This window comes from Poecilia latipinna, unplaced genomic scaffold, assembly GCF_001443285.1.
Source record: "Poecilia latipinna isolate Pla-1442-1.1 unplaced genomic scaffold, P_latipinna-1.0 Scaffold2198, whole genome shotgun sequence".
In the NCBI taxonomy this organism is placed as follows: domain Eukaryota; kingdom Metazoa; phylum Chordata; class Actinopteri; order Cyprinodontiformes; family Poeciliidae; genus Poecilia; species Poecilia latipinna.
Window position 1 is genome coordinate 38,156 of NW_015114814.1, and position 22,551 is coordinate 60,706.

Below are 22,551 nucleotides of genomic sequence, written 5' to 3' on the forward strand. Positions count from 1 at the left end.
TTATGGCATTGTCGACCAATGCCAAAAAAAAAAAATAATTTTTCCAGATTTTTAAAAACGTCAAGGAACTCTGTGAGCGTGTAAACTGTGAAGTTTGTTTTCAAGCAAGATGTTACAGATCTTAAAGTACAATTATCATGACTCCTGTTTAAATGTATAGCCTCCATTTACTTATTTTGATTCAGTCAGATTATGTGTTACAATTGATTTGTCACATTACCACAGACTATAGACCGATGCCATTGTGGCAACAATTCAGTTTTCTGTCTGACCTCAGCTGGTGACCAGCGTCATTACATACCACATTTTTAATCAGTTACAGTTTCAAAACCTTTTTTTTTTTTTCTGTTTCTGATTTAAAGTCATTTTAATGAACGGAAAAAGGAAGTGGTCAACTAAGCCAAGTTTACTCCATCTGCATAGAGAAGGCAGCTAAAAACACTGACATTCAGTGTTTAGTCTGGTCACTTAAGTAGTGCCATCCATCACTCCTATGAGTGTAGCACTCTTTTAAAGTTAGTTGGAAAAGCAGTTAGATTTTGTTTTATACCGTTTTGTCAATGTGGCAGTGCATTATTTTCGCACAAAGTTATCTGTGCACAAAGTGAGACCTTCATACCAGCCCTTGCTTACATGCAACTGAAGGCTTTTCAGTGCTTAACCTCAGTCCATGACCTGAAATATAATCTTTGGTTCTTCTCCAGCGTAAAACATTATGGACAATAGGTAGCGCCAGACGAGAAAGGCCATTTCACACTGCTTTCCCGAACACACCTGAAACATGATGTTTTATCAAAAGCTCAAGCTGCTCGTAATCTCTCCCCTTGAAATGTGTCAATGGCTGAAGTTAAACTGCTGTACAGAGTGCTGTTAAATGATACCCACTGACAACATACAAGCATTCAAGCACCAGCAAACCTGGGATTATGATTTAAAACGTCATAAAGCGTCGCTTTACATAAAAGCGGAGCGAGGGAGAGAGAGGTAGTGATTATGGTTACACTGAGCCTTATAGCCAAGGGGATCCAGTCTCTTGTTTGATTATAGTCAGACTGTGAAACAAGGCGTATTAAAAGAATTATTACTCAGACATCACAATGGTCCCCCATCACTGCCTGACACACGCCTTTGAGGAGATTTATTTCACACAGTCTGATTATTGTGTCTCTGGGAGTCTGTGTTTCTCTAATCTGTGCATATGTGGATTTGTGTGGGTATTTCTGTTCTACACAGCTATGCTGTTGTGTGCACACGTGCTTATGCATTTTCCAGCCCCTCAGATGTGTGCCTGAGTCTGAGGTCTTTATTTCTACATCTGTGCCTGAGTGACCAACCTCCATCATGCACTGCATTACATTTTTAGTCTGCTTGGCACACTTTGAGTTAATGCTTGAAATTTGAGGCACGTACAGTTACAGAAAACTGGAAGGAGATAAAAAAAAAAAAAAATGTAGTCTGACAGCTGCTGAGTCTGTTTCCTTGACTTTGGTGTTATTTTGTCTGTAGTGCTGTATATAAATGTGTACATGTTTGCAGTTGCGTGGATATAAGTGGAGTGCACTGCCTCGCCTCTGTCCATATTAATCCACGCACTGGCACTGTCAGAGAGCGAAATGTTCGAGGCAGCAGTAAATAACATAATCTAGCTATTAGGTTTTGTTTCCTAAGACATGGATGTGTACTGAACACACTTTACAAGGACACGGCTCCTGGGAAATTATGTGATTTTTTTTTTTTTTTCTCAGCTTTCTTCATATTTACTGCTGATACACCAGCAATCATACGCATTGTTCCCTTTCACAGCTACACATGCGATCCAGAGTGAAAGATGTGTAATCCAATTTCCTTTGTGTGTATTTTTCTTATTGTTGGTAGATATCAAATGCATCACAAACTTGATATAACTCATTACACTGTTTCATAGTCGGTAACAGCTCTATTTCCATATGAACTTGGATGCATTTGGCTGCATCCAGAAAGCGAATATTTGAAACAGAGATCTTTCATTAACTTATTCTATGTTGTTTACACTTCTTTAAGACTTTATTTTTGTTAGCCTATCATTGTTTGTCATTTTTCGTGATCTGTTTCTAATCTCCATTTTTTACAGTAAAGATTTGACCTACTTGTACTAATTTTCACATTTAGAAACTGCAACATGGAAAACAGCTTTCAAAATACTTGTTCTATCCTCACTATTTTTAAGTGCTCATTAATTATTCATATTACGAGCAGATGTTTGAGCTACCGTATTCCAAAAAGCATTTTTTATACCAATATTCTGAACAAAGAGAACATTCATTGAGTATTTTTTGTTGTTTTACCATATAACGGTGATTAGTATTATTAGCCCAGCTAGCATGACTGAAATTGCAGTTTCCATGTTTATATTCTAGAAGCTTTAGGTCAGTTTTTTTTTTTTTTACTGTAATGTTCTAAACGGTTTAAAACATTAGTAAATACAAAATGTTCCATAACAGATATCAGCTAGTCCAAAGATTTAATCTTTGTTCAGCCTTCCTGTTATGTGCCGTAAGTCATCTGTCATAGGAAATATGACTTCCTTTTAAACAGTGTATTACATCTCTTTACTTTCTCTTTCTCCATTTTAAACACTTCACTTGTACAGAAAATACAGCCATCCACACTGAAGTTTGTTCCTGTCAACATAAGCACATACAGTAGAAACTGTGTGGTCAATAGTCATTTCTTAATGCATAATTTATATTATTTTGTTGCCCAAGCACATCTGGGAGGTAGATCAAGACCCTGAATTGTCAGATGACCCACTGGCTTGCTAAAAACTTCTAGCAAGGCCTCCTTTTGTTTATTTTTCCTTTTCTATGTTGAAAAGGACAGGCGTTTTACCTTAGCGCAGAAGATTTACAGACTACCTCTCTTAGAACAGAGACATGGATTTTTTTTGTGTGTGTGTGTGAAACTGCACCTAATATCACCACCAGGTTATTCTGCAAGAGCACAGAAAATAGGGAAAGTAAGAAAGAAGATGGAAAGTTTCTTTTAACTTTTTTTTCTCATGCGTGTTCCTTTCCGATTTCCTCCTCTGTCACAAGATAAACGGCACCTGGTAATGTGCCTGAGACATTACGCTGATGAACAACCATCCAGAGTCAGTAAAGCTATTAGACATAATATAACAGACACACTTGCTGTCGTCTTCCATTTGTCATTCTGACACGAGTACTCAATCCTGATAGGCTCCATGTAAGCATGGGGATTGTGCGTATGTGACGGTGTCTCTGTGCGTTGAAGTTCTCACTGTACATGTATGCATATTCCCTGACAACACTTGATGAGCCACACTCTTCTTTTTGATTCCAATCTTGTTTTCTGTCATCGATCCCAGACCTGTAAACCCCAGCGGTAATAACAAAACCACCAAGAAGTGAAACAGTGTGTGGGCATCGAATCATACAAAGAGGTTATGAATAAGCCTGTCCTGACTATTGGCTGTACTTTGGAGAATATCAGTCTATGCACTCACACTCCGTGACAGCTAATTGAAGCTTCCCCTTGGGCTGAGCTCAGCGGCGATATAATAATCAAGAATCCTGTCCTGGTTTTTGCTGCATATAGTCCAAACAGTGGAACTCTTCTTTTGATGTTATCAAAGGAATATTGTACAGGGAATGCATCTGGCGGTGTCAGACGTCTGACGCCCCACTAGAAGACAAGATGTTATGAATCAGACAAAAAAGTCCTCTGCAGCATTGCTTAAAGATCAATAGCTATCCGTCATAGGATCTACTTATAAACATATCAACTTGAACAGCTCTGAGTGGATTGGACTTTTTTTTTTTCTTTTTAAATCTTAGGTTCTTCCTTCCTGCTTTCACTGGATTAAACCGAACCAAGCTGTAGCATAAAGGTAATAAGGTTATTGTGCTGTTGGCAGAAATGCAAGCTAACAACACCACACACACGTTAAAAGCAGCGGTCCGAGAGGCTTGCATTGTTTATGTGCAACTCTCAATGGGAGGTATAGCCTACATTCACATTAGCTTCTTTTTCACGCAGGAAAGAGGATTATGTTGCATCGTAAACATGACATGAAAACCTCACCAACGGGATTATAGTGGCCCTTTCATCTAATATGTCCGCCTCGTATTATTCCTCATTAATGAGGTTTTTTATAGAGCAGCTGTTTTCAGCTGTGGTGTGAACCTATATCAACAGCTTTTGCAGTGCAGAGCCTTTTTAACTTATTAATAGAGATACACCAGTTGAGATTTTAACAAGTTTTTTTTTTTTTTTTTTTTACAGAAAGACAACAATTATTCCTGTAAGGCTAAAAGAAGTAAAACTTGCATTATGAATGTAAATATTCTAAGAATCTTATCTATAGTGTTGTTTTAATTCATAGACTTAAATATTACATTTTGTTAGCTTTTAAGTTTTACATTCATAAAATCGTGTTGTGTGGGGAAACGGGTCACGGAGGGAAAACTTAGAAAACCTTTAGCAGGCGGAAATCTGATCAGATGCAAGTACGCTTCAACTGATTACTTTTTCTATTGGACTCCTCACTCTAATTCTGTCACCCTCCAATGGAAACTCATTTCAGCCAGTTGTTCCTGGCATTTCAATCTTTTAATCACAATCAAAGACTGAAAACCAGAGTGTAGAGTCGGAACACAGACTAGGAAGCTCAAGAGCTTTTGGTTTTTAACTCACCTCTTTCTGTACCACAGCAGCCACCGCCCCAGTTTGCCTATCTGGCTTCTTTATTTCCCCACCATTAGTCATTGAGAAATCTAAATATTTTTACTACCTTAAACACTGACCTATACGTAGTAAAATTATTAGTAGTATTAGGTCAGTATTTAAGGCAAATACTGACCTATTTTCCAAGTATATGCAGAATATTCATTACTGTTGCATAGCAAGCTAGTATTAGCTGATTAATTACTCAGACAAGCTGTTGCATGCTTACAAGCTGTAGTGTTACAACAGCGTTAAGTTAAGAGTGGTTTTTGGCTCTCCTTCAGGTGTTTTGGACATGACTTGCCTGCGTTTTTCCTACCACAAATTTCTCCAGACAGCTGACTTTGTTTTTATTGTAAATCATTGTAGTGTAGAAAAAAGGGCAGGAACCTTCTTTTCTTCCTGCTGACTTGCAGTGCTCAGCAGCGAGTGGAAAAGGGGGAAACTCTTAATCTGTGTTGCATTCAGTAACAATCTCAGTAAGAAAACTTTAAAGTTTGGGAGCGATGTGACATAAATCTCTTTAAAACTGTGGTACACACTTTTGGATTTTTATCTAAAACGGGAAGATCTTATATGGGTTTGATTTTTATTTCAAATTATATGCGTTAAAGACATTTTTTAAGGCCTTCACAAACCTCATCCAGTGGCGTTCACGCTGCTTTACGGCAATTTTAATGTTAATTTTCAGGATCTCTGACGCCATTATCTATTCCTTTCCAATGCTGACTGCAGGTAGAAACAAACAAACAAACAAAAAAACATTAAAAAACTTGAAAAATATTTATTTTTTCATGTTGTTAACAAACCAGTAAAACCCAACATCCCCCCACCCTCAATCACAACAAGCAGCCTTGTTGAATGAGGGACTAGACAAGATACAGTTGTTAGCTGACATGCAGCAGGAATGCACTTGGGTTGCAGTAGATGGCTCTCTGATTTATTGGCTCTAGCTGTGAGCTCTTTATCTTAAATCATGCCTGCATGCAGCGATTCATTTTCATTTTATTTCTGTCGGTGTTGTAAATCCCAACACCCGTGACCCATGGAGTCTGAGATCTTATCTTTCATACTTTGGAAACAGGAAACCTTTGGAGGGCCTCACAGATTCTTGAAGATCATCTGGAGGTTTGCCAAACGACTCCAATCCAGATGTTTTAAAAGAAAGAATATTAACTTACTGTATATGCTCTGCTGACACATTCTAGGTATCATAAATGTACGTAAATTTAGGCCAAAATGTTACAAAAGTTAGATTTATTGTGGATTGCTGTTGCTTTTACTGCTGTGAGTCATAAAAACAAAGAGTTAGAGCACAGAAGGGGTTTAAGTGTGTCGCAGAAACAAGTATTTTTCCCAGCCAGCTAAATGCTGGTGCCGAAAGGACGCTAAGGACAGGTTGTCTCTCAGTCACTGTGACAGGCTTTATGGTTGAGCATTTCACTGTGTTGAGGAAAAAAAAAAAGAAAAAAAAAGATGCAGGTAGGGGAGGAGGAACAAAAAGACAAGGAGGGTGAGGTACAGTCAGCCAGGCAAATCCGCCTGCCGCTTGCAGTCAAAACCACAAGGCATCTGTGTACAACTTCACATTCTCCTGCTTGTGTTTGTCTGCGTGTGTTTGTGTGGTTCTCGAGCCCGCAACAGGAGGGAGCACACAGTCGTCTCCTCTGGTCAATAGAGCCTAATTCGCCACAGGTAGCCCAGAGCCTCAAAGGCGACTTCCCTTCAGCTCAACTGTGCTGAAGCCTTTCATCCACACCGTGGGGCCCATGGTGATAGTAGTAGGGGTAGGGGTGTGTGCATTGGTAGGAGATTGGGGGTTGCTATCAGCGAGACCCATTATCCAATGGAGGCAACAGATATGGAAGTGTTGTCGCCTGGGGTCTGGTTGCTTCTCCTGCAATCCACCCGAAGACAGAAACTGTCCATTCCTTAGTGAGCAAGGCCGCATTGTTTCTGAATTTTTCTGTCATCATCCTTTGCCTCTGCGTACCTCTATTTTTTTTTTTTCTTCACACAAACCCCTTTTATTTACCCTTGTCCTAGATATGCCTGTGAATCCCAGCTGTCTTTCTCTTACTGTGGCTCTCTCTCATCCGCATTTTCATTGCTGCTGCGTGGCACTACTGAGGACGACTGTGTTCAACTCAAGCAGTGTAACAGCACCTCTTCACTTTCTCTGCATGCTCTACAGGCAGCCTAATGGAGGAAATCAAAGTGCTCAAACACGATTAGATTCAGTATGCACACCACATTCCAGTCAGGCCTTCTTTGATTGATGGAGCTTATCCTTTTTAAATTCACCCAACAAATATCTTTGACAGGGGAATATGGTTTTGTTTAGCGTTTGCTGATGTGGAATGGATTCATATCAGGAAGGTATCAACATTTCATCTATAAAACGTTCTTATATTTGCCTTCTATAAAATGTAAATACAGACTTACTCACTCTGCTCCAGTGAATCTCATAAAATACTTCCTCTTAGTTTTCCTTAGTGGCTGATGTTATGACGTGCACCATTTCCTTTTTTTTTTTTTACCTCTAGACTAAGACATATTGGTTTTGCCCTGGGCGTTGCATGAGTTACGACATGGCCACTGTAACACAGTATCAGTGGTTGAAAGAAACTGTAAAATGAATGTTCTGGCACTGTGGCTATACATACAGGTTGGTGCTGCTCCAGTGAAATTTAATTAGCCATGCCACGAACTCTTCCAGGCAGGAATGATTGCCAAAAGGATGTTACTCTAATTACTGTTCTCCTCATCAGACTCACCAACTCAAATAAGCAGTATTTAAAAAATGCAGGAGGTAATACAGGGGAGATATATAAACATTACATTTTAAGATAAAAAACATGTTTACAGCACTATGTAAAAGTATTCTTACCACTCTCAAGCTGCAGCTATAAGTTTCACTCTATTTTATTGTACATGTTGTGACAAATCAACACAGTTCTACACAGTTGTGTTGTGAAAATGAAATATTAAGTCTGGTACAGTAAATCTGAAAAGTGTGCCCTGCATTTGTACTCTAATACTGTTTAGGAATTCTAAAAGTTGGAATCGATGTTATTTGAGTTGTCAAACCCAGAAGTTTGGAATTGACTTCAGCTGTTTTGTCAAAGCCATTTGTAAGAACATTTGCAAGCCGTCATTCAAAATCAAGAGTCCGGCAAAACTGCAAACAAAAGAGATATTCATTCACAGGAATTGACAAACCACATTGAGAGGGAATTAGTCTGAGTAGGAATCAAGAGATTCGTGTCATGTCTGAAGGATCTGCAGGTATGCACAACCAAGTTCGGATAATCTTTTAATAAATGAATATTATTGTGTTTCTCTTGTCAGGCTTTTAATGAAGTTTGGCACACAAAAAAAATGGCTTTTGCAAAAAATGCAACAAGCTATGTCAGGAACGTAATAACAAAGAAGGAAAATGCTGAGGTTAGATTAGAGAGAATATCAAAATGTTTAACTCTGCACATCTATATAAAAATGCCAGTCCATCTTGACTGGAACATATGGTGCTGGTATCTTTATGCTGTGGGATGTTTCCTTCAGCAGGGACAGGGGAGCTGCTGAACATACAAACAGATGTAGAATGGAACAACTTACATCAAAGTACATTTGTCAGAATTTAAACATTTATTTTTCACAGATACTTCCTATCCAGTCTGTCTGAGCATAGACTATTCTGATATAAGATTGGGCAGCAAATTCAGTCTCTAGATCTGTAAAGCTATCATTATTAATTAATGTGTGTTTTGAAATAAACATTTCCTATAAAATACACGCATGCTTGTTAGAAAATGAAAATAATTTCAAGGGGTGTGAATTTGTAATTCCCTGTACAGCTGTATTGATATCAAAGAGATATAGTTAGGACCACATGCAAAAACAATATTGCGACAATATTATGGCGATAATAATGATGGTAGCAAAATGAGTTGAGATATTTGCCTGTTTTCTTTCTTTCTCATCCATCCCTCCATCACTCTGTGGCCTTAACATTTTTGAGCAATGTCATTTGTGTCTAGTGTGAACATCTGCTGCCGTAATGCTCTGTCCAACTGGGTAAATATCACATTAGCTTTTAAAATGCAGGTTCATAAGACTTGGAATATATTAGTCAACAGTTATTGGACGCCAAGCAGTGGCGCCAAGTGAATATTGCACACACTGATAATTTGCTGATAAAATATTAGCACTATATTGTGTAGCCCTAGAAAGAACAGCGGACCAAACCTTTAAACTTTCCAATTCTGCTTTTAAAAATGTGTACATTATACATGTGAAATACCCCCCCACCCCCCCAAACAAAAAAACAAGCTGAACGGACCAACAAGTAGCTTCACCTGTTGTTATTTTTCATGCACTGTTCCTTTCTATTTTCTCTAAATGTACAAATGTGTCTCCCTTGAAAGCACAGTTCATAAATCTCATGGTTTCTCCGCTGAGCTGCACACAACAAATGTCAGTGCTCAACCAAATCATAATTCTCTTCTCCCCCCCCCTCCGTCTGTCTGCACAGCACCGCCTCTGTCGGAAGTCACTACAGCCACACAGCCTCAGAGAACTACGACCGTCACTACAACAACCACAGCACACTGGGGTGCGGCCAACACTACCACAACGGTGCTTAAGGAGGGCAGCAGGCGAGCACCCAAGCCGCCGCCTGTAATCCCACAGACGACTTCTCCTCCGCCTCTGGAGTCCTTCCCCTTACCTGAGCGGTTCTGCAAGGCCACTGAGAAAAGAGACATAATGTGGCCTCAGACCCAGAGGGGCATGCTGGTGGAGCGACCTTGTCCCAAGGGAACACGCGGTAAACAGGGCTTTGTCTCACCACAGGGATGTGGGCGCGCTGTGTACGATAAACCCTAAGCATCTCAAGAGAACATCCCTGAGTTTGTCAGATCTGGCTGATACCCCTGCATACCAGTGTATTTTTATTTTCAAAGAAAGTTGCTACTGAGCTAAGTGACAACAATTTGGTACAGAGTAAGGCTTTTAGCTTTTGAATTCTAGGTCTAAATTTGATTAAGTAATGTGTGCCGGAGAGAAAGCCGGCTCACATGTACTCCTCTGAGCTTACATGGAGGCCTGTGCTCCTTCTTTTGTTGTGTCTGAAATCATGCTTCGACTTTGTCAGACACGGGACTGATTAGAAGACAGGAAACATTTGCTACTTTGACATAAAAGCGTGCAGAGGAGAAAGCAAATATTTCCAGAAACCAAAACATTTGAATGACTGTCATTCTGGCTTACAGGATCATCCTCTGATCTGTGCTTTTCTCCTCTGTGGTCCTGTGGATAATTTTTTGGAAAACGGGTCTGTGATTTGAGTTGATTCAACCTAACAAATCTTTCCTTGTTTTTCCTGCCAGGCACGGCATCTTATTTATGTCTTCTTTCCACTGGGGACTGGCACCCAAAGGGCCCTGATCTTAGCAACTGTACCTCCCACTGGGTCAACCAGCTGGCCCAGAAGGTTTGTTCAAGCGTCCCTCACTGTTCTTTTTATAAGTGGAATGTGTTGCTGAAAACAGGATAATACAATAACGTAGATGTGCATCTGGATTGATTGTGTCACTATCATGACGATTTCAACAAATAAAGGCCGCTATTACTTAAACTCTTTGTGTGAGCTTTAAAAGATGACGAGGCGTGTGAAACATTATCTCAGGTCAGGTAAAATTGTAAAATAAGCTTTAAAAAAAAAAAGTGATGTACAGTGCCTTGCAGAAATATTCATACGCATGTTTGCTTTCTCACATTTTGGCACATTACAACCACAGATGTTAATGCATAGACAACCATGTCAATAATTTTAAAATGGAAGGAGTAAACAAATCTGATCAGTATGAAACAGTTTTATTTAGACTCCTTCAGTAAATGCTTTGCACAACCACCTTTTTTGCAAATTAGTGTCAGCGAACATGAATCTTGAAGTTATCCTACACATTTGCGATTGGATTTTGGTCTGGACTTTGAGTCATTCTAATTTGAATAGACTTTAACAAACTGAATTATAAATGTGGTTCCCTGTTAAGGGTTTTGTATTGTTAGTGAACGTGGTCTTAAGTCTGTGTAGCGCAACACTGTAAGAACCATGTTTAACATTGAAGATGGTGCATTCATGAGGTGATGTGCAGTGGTAGCATGCATGCAGATTAGAAGGGTTGATTTTGATTTCAGCTGACCAAAGCACCTTCGCCCAGATGTTTGCTGTCTCCTATAAATTCTTCATAGTAAACTTTAAGCGATACGTTTAATGACTTTCTTCCTGCCCCTCTCCCATAACGCCCCCCAGACTTATTTTTTGCCTCACTACATTTGAGAATGATATTAATTTGGCCTGCCAGCTAAGGCTAATTCATGTAGATTAAGGCTTTGTTTCCTGACAAATTTAAATCTTACAACAGTAAATTTTAGATACAAAAACTTTTGCATTTTCCTGTCCATGCTTTTTTCTTTTTTTTTCTTTTTTTTTTCTTTCATAGTAAATAGTAACATATCAGCAATCTTTACGCAATGTCGGACTTCAGTAAACCCCAATTTGCTCTTAGTTACTTTATTAAACTTTGCTAAGTGTATTAAGCATTTCAAAAGAAAGCATAATCCAACTATTCAGATTGAGGTCTTAGTCTGAGTAGATCAAGAGTTTGCTGTTATCTTTTCATTTTGTAAGGTGTTTAAAGTTTGGCCAAATATTTTATAACCCTGCCCAGCTTTAAATTTTCTCCACAGATCAAGTTTTGACTTGTCTTTCCTCTTGTATATGATGACATGTGTCAACTAATTTTCTGTGACCAATCTCTTAGGCCCTCACAGAACTAGAGCTAGGTCAACTTTACTTACTAATCATGTGACTTCTGATTTGAGCCTGCTGCAGTTGATTTTGGAGGATCAGAGGAAAGGCTACAAATAAATGCCACTTTTCATATTTATGAGCTGCATAGTGTTGATTTGTTCCAAGAGAATTTAGTGGACATGAATATATTTGCAATGCGCTGTAAGTGACTGTACAGTAAGAGTGGTGTAGGGGGCTCATTCGAGTGGTGATTGATATTACAAACCGGGTTGAAAACAGCCTTGGGCTTTGCACTCATTATTCACTCTCTTCCAATGCAGATCCGCAGTGGTGAAAATGCAGCTAACTTGGCCAACGAGTTAGCCAAGCACACCAAAGGCCCGATATTCGCTGGTGATGTCAGCTCCTCTGTGCGTCTGATGGAGCAGCTGGTGGACATCCTCGATGCTCAGCTGCAGGAGTACAGGCCCAGTGAGAAAGATTCTGCCGGAAGAAGCTTCAATAAGGTAACCATGACAACAAAACGTCAATTCCTTATGCATCAGAATCCAAGTCAACCTTCTTATCTATTCTCAAGAGAATAGACAAAAAGCATGTTAGCTGCCAAGATTAAATCTTGTTAAGGCAAGTCAATGTTCAAATTAGTCAATTTAAGCAAATCTGTAAGACTTCCAGAATTTGAAAAGAACGGGAGAGAAGGTCAGCCGACTGATGGAAAAAAAAAAAAAAAAAAAAAGAAAGAAAGGGGTTACAGTGTTTTAGCAGATCTGTGTTCCATAACATTGATTTTACTTTAATGGCCAAAATATGGTGGGATAAATTATTTGTGATGTGCTAACTTAGCGGGGAAGGAAATGCAGCATGTAATGAATATTAGCGGCAGCACTTTTATTCTTAGACCTCTTCATAAGCAGGTCAGTGGCACAAGGCAATGGGGAGTGGCTGCACCACTCATTTATTAAAAAAGTTTGTACATCCATATATCAGACATGTCTTTGTTTTCTACCCATCTTTTATCCAAACAAATGATTTAGTGCAAATTACCTCTCATCTGTTCTTCTTGTTTTGTTTTTTTCTTTACAAAAAAATAAAAAATAAATACAAAGCTTCAAAAACGAGAACGGACATGCAGGGCATACATGAAGGTACTGAAGCAATGCTTCTGCCCACTCTGCTTGCTGCTGTTCCCTCTGTCCCCATACTTGCTGTATGTGTCCCAGCCCAAGTCCAGCAGCATGCACCTACTGCACTTTCATGTACCCCACTCCCCCCTCCTCCTCCTTGTGCTTGCTGCTTTTCTGAGTCACTGCTTGACACGCAGCCGCAGTTGTACTCAAAGTGTGCTCCGAGACAAGGAGAAGACATCTCCAGTTGCTGGAACAGCGCTTCTTATGAATTTATTTTATTTATATTATTTTGAATGTATTGCTGTGTCGCTCTCACCTCTCTGCATTGATCACTATGATGGTTTTTGTCATTCATTCTTCACTTCCTCCTGTATGTTTATTGCGTTTGCTGAGGGGCGCACGCCCGGATGCATAACACCACAACTCAAAGAGATACTTTGTACTTTCATGCCTTTCATTTTTTTCATTTGATGGAGGTTTCACCGCCTTTTTTTTTTGTTTGTTTTCTGAGAGCTCTTGTAAAAATGTTCCCTTGTTTAGATGTGATTCATTATTGTTGTTTTCTATCAAGTGCCAACACCTGACCCTTTCACTGCATGCAAAGTATAAATGGTGACAGTTATTTTACAAGGACACAGATTTATCTGCAGCTCCATTTGTTTATTAGAGGTTATAAGTCAAATATTATATTAACCTTTTTTTTCTTTATCAACATCTAAACACTGAAGTATTTTGTCCTCCCATATCCCTCATGCATTAGGAACAACCTGTCCTCAACGACCCGCCCATCCAAATCTTTCCTTTGGGAGAGCATTAAAATAGATCAAGCTAATTAGGCAGCCAACAGAAATGCACACTTGAGTGAAGCGGCGGAGGGACAACAACTGAACGTAGCAAATACCACAATCCACCCATTTAACATCGTCGTTCATGTCACAACACCTAAATTTGAGTTGAGGGATGGTGACACTGTTAGAAAAGACTTAACGTTGCAAATTTCAACATTTATTGAACTAATGAACCAGGAGAAGATCTGGAACAGAGAATGTTGAGGCAGCAGTATCTGACATCTGCCATACCTGACACAACATCACATTAACTACCCCGCCCTCCTTCCACCAGACGTCACTGGCATCGATTGCGCGATTAAATGCATTGATTTGATTATTTCCTGAATTTACCCCGGATTGTCTGGATGACCCAGTCTAAATTTGTTCTCAGTCTCCTCTGAGCTTTCCAGTGATTTGGCACTGGACACAGACTCACAACTGCATATCACTCAAATATCCTTGACCTTTTTACGTCCTCTTGGAGAGTTACTTAATGACTGGTTGTACTTTTGTATACTGAGCTTTGCAATTATAGAATTTTAATTGAGAGCAGCCTCTGTTACTTTCATCAGACAATCTCTTAATATCCTGTTATCAGACAGGCCTGATTGGCTCAATATACTGCGATCCAAAGTGTCTGACTTGATGCAATGTCCTTGAAACAGAAACTGAATCCCTGCCATCAGTCATGTGCCCGTGCGTCTCTTTTAGCAGTTTGTCCATAAGGGCAAATGCAACTTCAAAGAAATTGTCTTTTAATTCAGTAAATGTCTGTTTTCAGACCTTGGCCACGTAGAAATATTTGTTTTTAAGAATTGATTTATGAAAGCTTTTACATTTTATCATGTTACAACCACAAGTGTCAGTTTCTTTTATTGCGACTTATTGATAGCTATGAAGTGAAAAGTCACTCATGTATTAAAAAAGTTATGCATTTGTAATCATTCCCTCCTCAGCCAGTACTTTGTCCAGCCACCTTTTGGGGTGTATCTCTACCGACTTGCATGTTGAAAGACAGATTTTTTAAAATTATTATTCTTTTTCAACATTTGTATTTTCAAATTAGACTAAAAACATTAGAAAGCTGGATATTCTAGTCCACAGACTCTCTCAACTGAATTTAGTTATGGAGTTTGACTAGGCCATTTTAACACAAGAATATCATCCCCACAACATAAAACTGGCACTACAAACTTTCAGCATGAATGTGTCTCTGAATACAAATACAAATATATGCCAAACTTTAAAAAAATATATATATAGTTTATCAAGTATGTTGANANCAACTAATTATCAGCTGGCCCTGGGTCAGTGACAGTTTTGCGTAGAAAATAGTGACTTCTAAGTGAATTCAGGATTCAGAGCGTCATCAGGGTCCTGAAGGATCTGGACAAATTCCGACACTCTGTTGCTCACAAATTGTGATGAAATACATCCAAGTTTGTGCAAAAAAAAAAAAAAAAAACACAGAAAGGCTCAGGAGATATGAATATGTTTTATTTTAATTCCTTAAAATATGATTTGTCATCACCCTCATTCATTTCAGTGTTTGCATGTTGATATTTCCCAAACAAAGTAAGTTGTTTTATTTTTTTTGTTTTTGTTTGAGACCTTTATCTTTGTAATCTGTTTTACCCGGTTTGACGCAGGCCATGGTGGACACGGTGGACAACCTTTTGCGACCAGAGGCCCTAAAGTCATGGCGCGACATGAACAGCACAGAGCAAACTCATGCCGCCACCATGTTACTGGACACTCTGGAAGAGGGTGCCTTTGTCCTCGCTGACAACCTCATGGAGCCTGCAATTGTCAAGGTTCCTGCAGACAATATAAGTAAGTGAAAAAGAGATGCCTTTGCGATCAGTGCAATCTCAGTTAATTTGATTATGTTCTGTTCATTACAAGAGTCACTCCTGACATAGGGAAACAAAGCAGCCTCGTAAAAAAAGAACTTTGTTTTCATAATAAGCCTTGAAGCCCCTGGGGGAACAGGAAAAAAAGTGCATATTAAGTTTAACGAGTCGCTTACTGACAAAGTGATGAATATCAGACAATTAAATAGACTGGATTCTCTGATTGCGCACACTTACTTTATAAATGTATGTGTCTAGACCTTGTAACTCTATACATTAATGTGAGCATTAGCCTGCTGCGGAGTCAGAAAAATTACATTGTTTATCCACAGGCTCCTCTTCCTTCCCTCATTTTCTTCAATTGTTACACCATCAAGTGGAAGGTTTCTCTTCCTCAGAGCTGTTTTATTCATATGAACTGGAGGCTTGGGGGGACAAAACTATTCCTTTATGATTGACATTTTTATTGCATCGCTCACTCTCGCCAAGATTTAGTGTTCACATGACAAATTCATGTGTCCTTTGCTCTGCATACTGTAACGGTTTGTGTAAGAATGTCTGTTAAAAAAAAAAAAAAAAAAAGCCCTGGTATTAATGTTTTTTGCTCTTTTTTTCCTGTTCCTTTGGAATCCGAGTCAAAGAGCCTTGAATGACTGATATCCTTTTCCCTGCTGTTTCTTAATTTTTCTCTTGTAACCAATCCCTCTCCAATCTCTGTGTCCGGCAGTCTTGGATGTGTATGTGCTCAGCACAGACGGCCAAGTCCAGGACTTTAAATTTCCACAGTCCAGCAAGAGTGGGATCTCGATCCAGCTGTCTGCCAACACCGTCAAGCTCAATAGTCGAAATGGTGAGCCTTACAAAGAGAGTGATTTGGAGGAAATTGAATCTGTTCCATTAATATGCAGCATTGCATGTTTCCATGAGAACATGAAGAAACATGCTGCGGCATTAAAAGAAAAAAAAAAAAATCTGAGCTCTCTGATTTCAACCACAAATATAGTAAATCTCAAAATGATTCATACCTGTTGACATTTTTGTACATGTTGTCACAATACAACAGACTAAACAAAGTCAAAATACTCCAGAGTAGAAAGGACAATGTTGCCTGGTTGTTAAAGAAAAATAAAGACTAATTTAGACATTTGCCATGCATTTGTTTTCACTTCCCTTTGCTCTGATAATAAAATGAGAAGCCAGACAAGGTGAGTGTTAACGAGAGAAGCAGGCTCAAAGCCCATTGTAACTATGGAGGAGCTGCGGAGATCCACAGCTCAGGAATTTTCCAACAGGATAGCTATGGACAAGTAGCAAAAAGAACATCATCTATTGAAAGAAAGCTATAAGAAGTCCAATAGACAATTTCTCACAATCCATGCAATTTACAGCATGTGGAAGAAGATGCTCTGCTCATCTACTACAGGGACAGATTTTTTTTTTTTCCTACCTTCAGTACATGCGTCACCGAAAGCTAACAAACCAAATCACCCTAAACAGGACAATCGCTGAAGGAAACTTGTCAGATGCTCCAAAAGATTTGACAATTTGATAGTTTCATCTTCCACCAGAATAACACTAATCCCACCACCAAAGCTGCCATTGAAACTGAAGTAAAATGTGGAAAGAAAGCTATAAGATTTTCTGTTTGCAGTTTAACATAAGCCCAGTAATGGAAATAACCAAAACTCTGAGTGTTTTGCCTTCTTGCAGAAAACAATGATACTGGCAGCATCATGTTAAGAGGAGGCATTTTTTCAGGAGGGCTGCTGGAAAGATGGCTGAGCTTTGTTAAATGGAGGAAAAGCTGTTAGAAGGTGTAAGAAACTATAGTAAATGCTCACTTACGTACCTTAGCTTATAGCCGGAGCATAGCGAAGTGCTGACTTAGTCTGCAGCGGGACTTAAAAATTGATATTAAGATACTATTCAGCAAATCTGACTGGGCTTGCCCGTTTTGCGAAGATGAATAGGTAAATATTTAAATCAATATGTCGATTTCTTTTTATTAAGCACATTTGCTCTACTTTGAGTTGGTCTGTCCCAGAAAAATATCAATAATACGTCCTACTTATTGTAACTTAAAGAAATTTGAAAACTCTTTCAAAGGGATGTGAATACATTTGTAAGAAGCTGTGCGTTTACCTGTCATTTTTATCCTAGTGATTTGATTGTTTTGTTCAAAACTTTACATTTATTTTCACTAGTATTAACCTAGGTGTTTAAATTTAATGTTTGGAATTGTTGCATCTCCATATTTTATCGCTGCTGTTTTATGTATAAGATCATTCATTGAATTGTCGTGGCTTTTCTTTTCTCTTTTTTTTTTTTTTTTTTTTTTTTTTTTTTTTTTGTTATTTCACTCTGCAGGAGTTGCCAAGCTAGTTTTTGTGCTGTACAAAAACCTGAGCCAATTCCTCGGCACAGAAAATGCCACCATCAAGATGGCAAACGAGGCCTACGGTCGCAACGTGACGGTGGCTGTCAATTCTGACATCATCGCTGCTTCGATCAACAAAGAGTCCAGCCGGGTGTTTATTAATGACCCCGTCATTTTCACCTTGCAGCACATTGACGTGAGTCTCTTTGTAGAAATGAATGAAGGGTCAAATGAAAAAACAGCCAGCAGACGGAGATCTGCAATTTGAATTGTAAATGTCTGACTAGGTCAGTCGGCAGTTTATTTAAGTCACTGAACATCAAATTAAAGGAGTCTTTAGAACCTAAGTGAATTCTTAATGAAAACTAATTCTTTAATCAACATTGGGATATAAATGATACCCATTTTCTTTTATAGAGGGGGAAATTAACTCCTAGATTAGCCCTACAATCTAGGATGAAATTACTGGAGCACCAATTATCTTTTGTCTTTTAAAGTTGTCACTAGAGTTCCCAGAGGGCCATGCGTGACTCTATTCTTTATCAGAGAAATTGTGCAATTCTAAAGACTTGCCGTCAAACAATTATGCCTCGCTGTTATTAAGGCCTCATAAACTCAACCATGCTTGGGTAGATTTGGCAAGCATGTGCCAAATGAGACACAACATATGAATTGCTTCATAAGAGCTGTGAAGAGAAAAAAAAAAAAAAAGAAGAAATCCTCATCCATATCGGTGGAGAAAAATGCTTTGTATGAGCAGGGGGTAAATGGCCTCCGTGTTCTACATGTGCTTCAATTTGAGGAAGTCAATTATTTGGACACTTAACCATATCTCTTGTTATCTGCAGATGGAGCACTACTTCAACTCCAATTGCTCCTTCTGGAATTACTCTGAGAGGAGCATGATGGGCTATTGGTCCACCCAAGGCTGCAAACTTCTGGACTCCAATAAAACGCACACCACCTGCGCATGCAGCCATCTCACCAACTTTGCCATTCTTATGGCGCATCGAGAAATTTCAGTATGTTTTATTTATTTGTCTAACTTAGTGGTTTCCATGTATTGTATGCTGTGTACCACCTCTATTAAATATGGGTTATTTGTTTAGTAAGATTGACATGAAAATACAGTATTAAGGGCTCTTTTTAAATATTCAGAAAAACAGTTCTATTTCCTTAGCTCCTTGTAGACAAAAATGTTTATTCATTGCGCGAGGCTTGCTGGCTTTTCCTGTGTAGAAGCTGACAGGGTGAGAACATTTCTGAGCTTTAAGTACTTTGAACATCATTACATACAACATAAACTCCCATCCCAAAAGATAGGAGTTTATGCTCTCATCAAAAATGTTAGTTCAACAGCAAAAACATTGAACTGAATCAGCATTTTTGATGTGACCTCTTGTTTTTTGAGCACAAAGCAAATCAAGTCTTTGCTCCAGTAAATTGGTGATAAGCAATCAGATTCTTGACTTCAAGAGATAACTCTTGAAACACCCTCACTCTAAATAAAAACAGTAGTTGATAGTGTCGCACAAAGCAAAGACAATGACAGTCTTGACTTCTAACAGCTTATTTCCACTTCACACACACATAAAAAAAAGTTCTTTGTCTTATTTCTTTTGCTTGATCTTTGTTCAATAGAAACATCTTTTGTGCAGCTGTAACAGCCATGAGCTGTACTGGTTGGTTCTCTGTCACCACTGTTGCTTAGTTTTCGGTACAAATTGTGACTATTGGCTGTCGTAAAAGTTGCTTGAATCCATTAAATGATCTAATGCCCTAATTTGCATAAATGTCCCTCTGCATGTAATTGGACTGGACACTGTAGGGGATAATAAAAGTGCTTTGAAAGTTACAATAACTGGGTAAAAAAAAAAAAAAAAAAAAAAAACCCAAAATGTGTTTAGAAAAGAGTTGCTTGAGGGATCTGAAAATTCCTAAAGTCTAGTGAGTTATTGTTACCAAAAGTAGTTTTACTAGGGCTTCTCTGTTAATTCTCCACTAGGTTTCATTCATGGGAATAGTAAACCAGATGTACTTACAAGCTAATCCTTGAGATTTTGTGGTATCAATTGCAATAAATATAAAAATAACAATTAAAAGCATTTTAGTATTATTTGTGTTTTTGGCAGTACATCTGTGATAGCCAGACGGATGTATTGTCTTCCTGTGGCAATGCATCTCACAAACATAAATACTATTCTTTAAAAACAGTGATTATCAAATGTGCTACTTCACTGCACCAGTTATATTGTGAGTTGCAATTGCACTTCTAGACAAAACATAATTACTTTCTGTCATAGAAATCTATTTATGTTTATTAAAGAGGTGACATTATGTATTTCCCAGGCAAATAGTGCCATCTCATAGCACATAGTCAAGTAACTACATTTTATCTATATCTCTTTAAGAAGGTCTGGCTCTTTCAGGGACTGTCCATCGATTTTACATAATACCTCTCCCCCCCGCCCAGACTTCCTCCTCTCCATTTAAGGCTCTTATTGGAAAAAAAATGGTTAAACAATAAAAGTTGGTATCTTAACAATACAGTCAGTTTTTCCGGTTTGCAAATATCAATTAGAGTTTCTCATTCATCACAATAAATCACAATTCGTGTCATGCTTTCTGATGACAAGAAATGACACAATAATTTCTTCTTCCCGGTGGTCAGGATCATGATGCAACTAAGTGGGTGATTTTGCAAAATTTATAAAAACGTGTTTTGTAGTTGGTGTAGCTTGGCCATTGCCTGCCTTCACAACTCGCCTCGATTCTCCCTTCAGCTCTCCGTCTGGGATTTCTCCCTTTGCGTTTGATTTCTCCAGTTGAATTTCAACCCAACAAGTCGGCCGACAGAAAGAGGAGGTGTGAATGATGGCATGGATTTTCTGAGCTGTTTTAGAATTGTAGTCTGGCTATGTAGGGTTGAGCGAAGCCATTTAGTCTTTGTTGGCCACGCTTCCAATTTTGAGCAATTAAAGTCGGAGGAATCTTTACAACATTTTATTGCTGGTAAAGATGTTGTGACTCTACTCCCCAAAGGGCTGTTTCCAATGCACACAATTTTCGGTAAACTGAGACAGAGACCACGCCTCCAGCAAGTAATCGTTTCTCAGTAGCTGAGGGTCCAGACTCTGTGTACGAAGCAAAGAATAGAACAAGGGGCTGGTTTTACCAGTTTATGCTTCATCTTTTCTTTCTAAGTACCGTTTATGGGAATCCAATTTCCACTTCCAGTAATAATACCATAATTTGAGAGCCATGGCTCTATCTAACTTATTTAGTTTTCATTTGATGACCTGTAGTTTTTTTAGAAATATTTGTAGCTAACCGTCTTTGTTTTAGATCTCATAAGATGGCATATTTCAGTCCGTAGAGGCTTTTAAGCTGTGAGAAAAGACATTACATTAGATTCCTGGATAAGGAAAAATTGAATTTTAAATGTGTTTATGCATTATTTACTTTGAAAAGGCAAAACAAATTAAAATGGAATGAAGGAAGCATAAATTAAAGCAAAAGAAGAGGATTATTTGTTTTAATGAAGATGTGTATCTAAATTCATTCCCCACTCAGTTTTATCCTGGGACCTTATTGGAAGTTTGCTTTGTCGAGGGATGGGAGCTTTTATATGTGTTTTCTAATAGTCTCACTGGCACTTACATTCACTTAATGTTGAATCGCTCTTATGTTCTGGGTAAAATAGCTGGGTTTTCTGTAACTAATCTATTATTGAATCTAAAAGGCAGTTCAGGACTTTTTGCTAAATTCTTCATAATTTAACACACCATAGGCTGCCTTCACCGGTTCTGGACAAAAAAGGGCCTTAGTTTTCCTCTTTCTCAACAAACATAAAAAGTACTTATTAAAAACATCTGAAAATCTAAAATGTTTTGTTTTATTTCCAGGGCAGCGTTCGAGATCACCACGAGCTGCTGCTCACCGTCATCACTCGGGTCGGCATAGTGGTGTCCCTCGTCTGCCTGACTATCTGCATCTTCACCTTCTGCTTTTTCCGGGGCCTGCAGAGCGATCGCAACACCATCCACAAGAATCTGTGCATTAATCTCTTCATTGCAGAGTTAATATTCCTAATTGGTATCGATATGACAGAACCCAGGGTAAGCAGGAATGACCCTATTGATTTGGTTTTGACTTATTACTTCTCATTTAATCTCCTCTCATTCCTCAAGACAAAGGACATTTATTTCAACAGGATTTTTAGCTTTTGCTATATCAAACCTAATCCACTTGTCTCTGACATGACGGGTCTTTTTTTTTTTTTTTGCCCTCTTTCACTTAAAGCCCTTGCGCCTGCCATGCCTAAGCCATAATACGTTTCTTTTTTTCATCACATGTTTCCTTCAGTCTCCACAAATACAAAAAACATTTTCAGCATATACAGCAAGGAATCAAAAGCTTTCATTGCTGAGCAGTATGTGAAAATCTTCTAAGTCTAACCTCACAATATGCATGACATCTTAATTTCTGCTGTGCTGATGGAAAAGTGGAGCTGTGCATTTGGTGAATGAATATTCATTAGGGTTTTTCATCAGTCTCACTGATTTACGTTTTGCTGAGTGAGAGTAGCAGAAATGGTAAATGCCATGTTTTCCTTGTGTGCTAAAATATAGGCCTTTTTGATATACAGTCCTGAATAAAGAGCTTCTGGCAGTTCTACAAGCTATACTCTTATGAAGGTTTTACTTACAGGCATGAAAAGTGTATATCTCCTGAGAGATTTATTTCATTTGTTTGTTTCATCACATCTAATTGTTTCAGAATTTCAAAAGCAATATAAGACAAAAAAAAAAAAAAAAAAAAA

General features: G+C 38.5%; 1 protein-coding gene across 25 annotated transcripts in view; it reads left to right on the forward strand.

The window, feature by feature from the left end:
* Window positions 1-22,551, forward strand: part of LOC106936700 (adhesion G protein-coupled receptor L2-like) — an 85,984-nt gene that overhangs the window by 31,533 nt on the left and 31,900 nt on the right. For 24 of the 25 annotated variants that reach the window (XR_001422193.1, XM_015017858.1, XM_015017873.1 and 21 more), the window contains exons 6-14: window positions 9,260-9,553; window positions 10,116-10,219; window positions 11,863-12,048; window positions 12,649-12,687; window positions 15,149-15,332; window positions 16,080-16,202; window positions 17,720-17,925; window positions 18,578-18,751; window positions 21,635-21,847. Coding sequence is in view for 24 of the 25 variants with exons in the window: in XM_015017858.1 (XP_014873344.1) it covers window positions 9,260-9,553; window positions 10,116-10,219; window positions 11,863-12,048; window positions 12,649-12,687; window positions 15,149-15,332; window positions 16,080-16,202; window positions 17,720-17,925; window positions 18,578-18,751; window positions 21,635-21,847 (1,523 nt within the window). In the remaining variant the exon portion in view is untranslated. The remainder of the gene's footprint in view (window positions 1-9,259; window positions 9,554-10,115; window positions 10,220-11,862; window positions 12,049-12,648; window positions 12,688-15,148; window positions 15,333-16,079; window positions 16,203-17,719; window positions 17,926-18,577; window positions 18,752-21,634; window positions 21,848-22,551) is intronic. The other variant, XM_015017851.1, reaches the window with a different exon arrangement.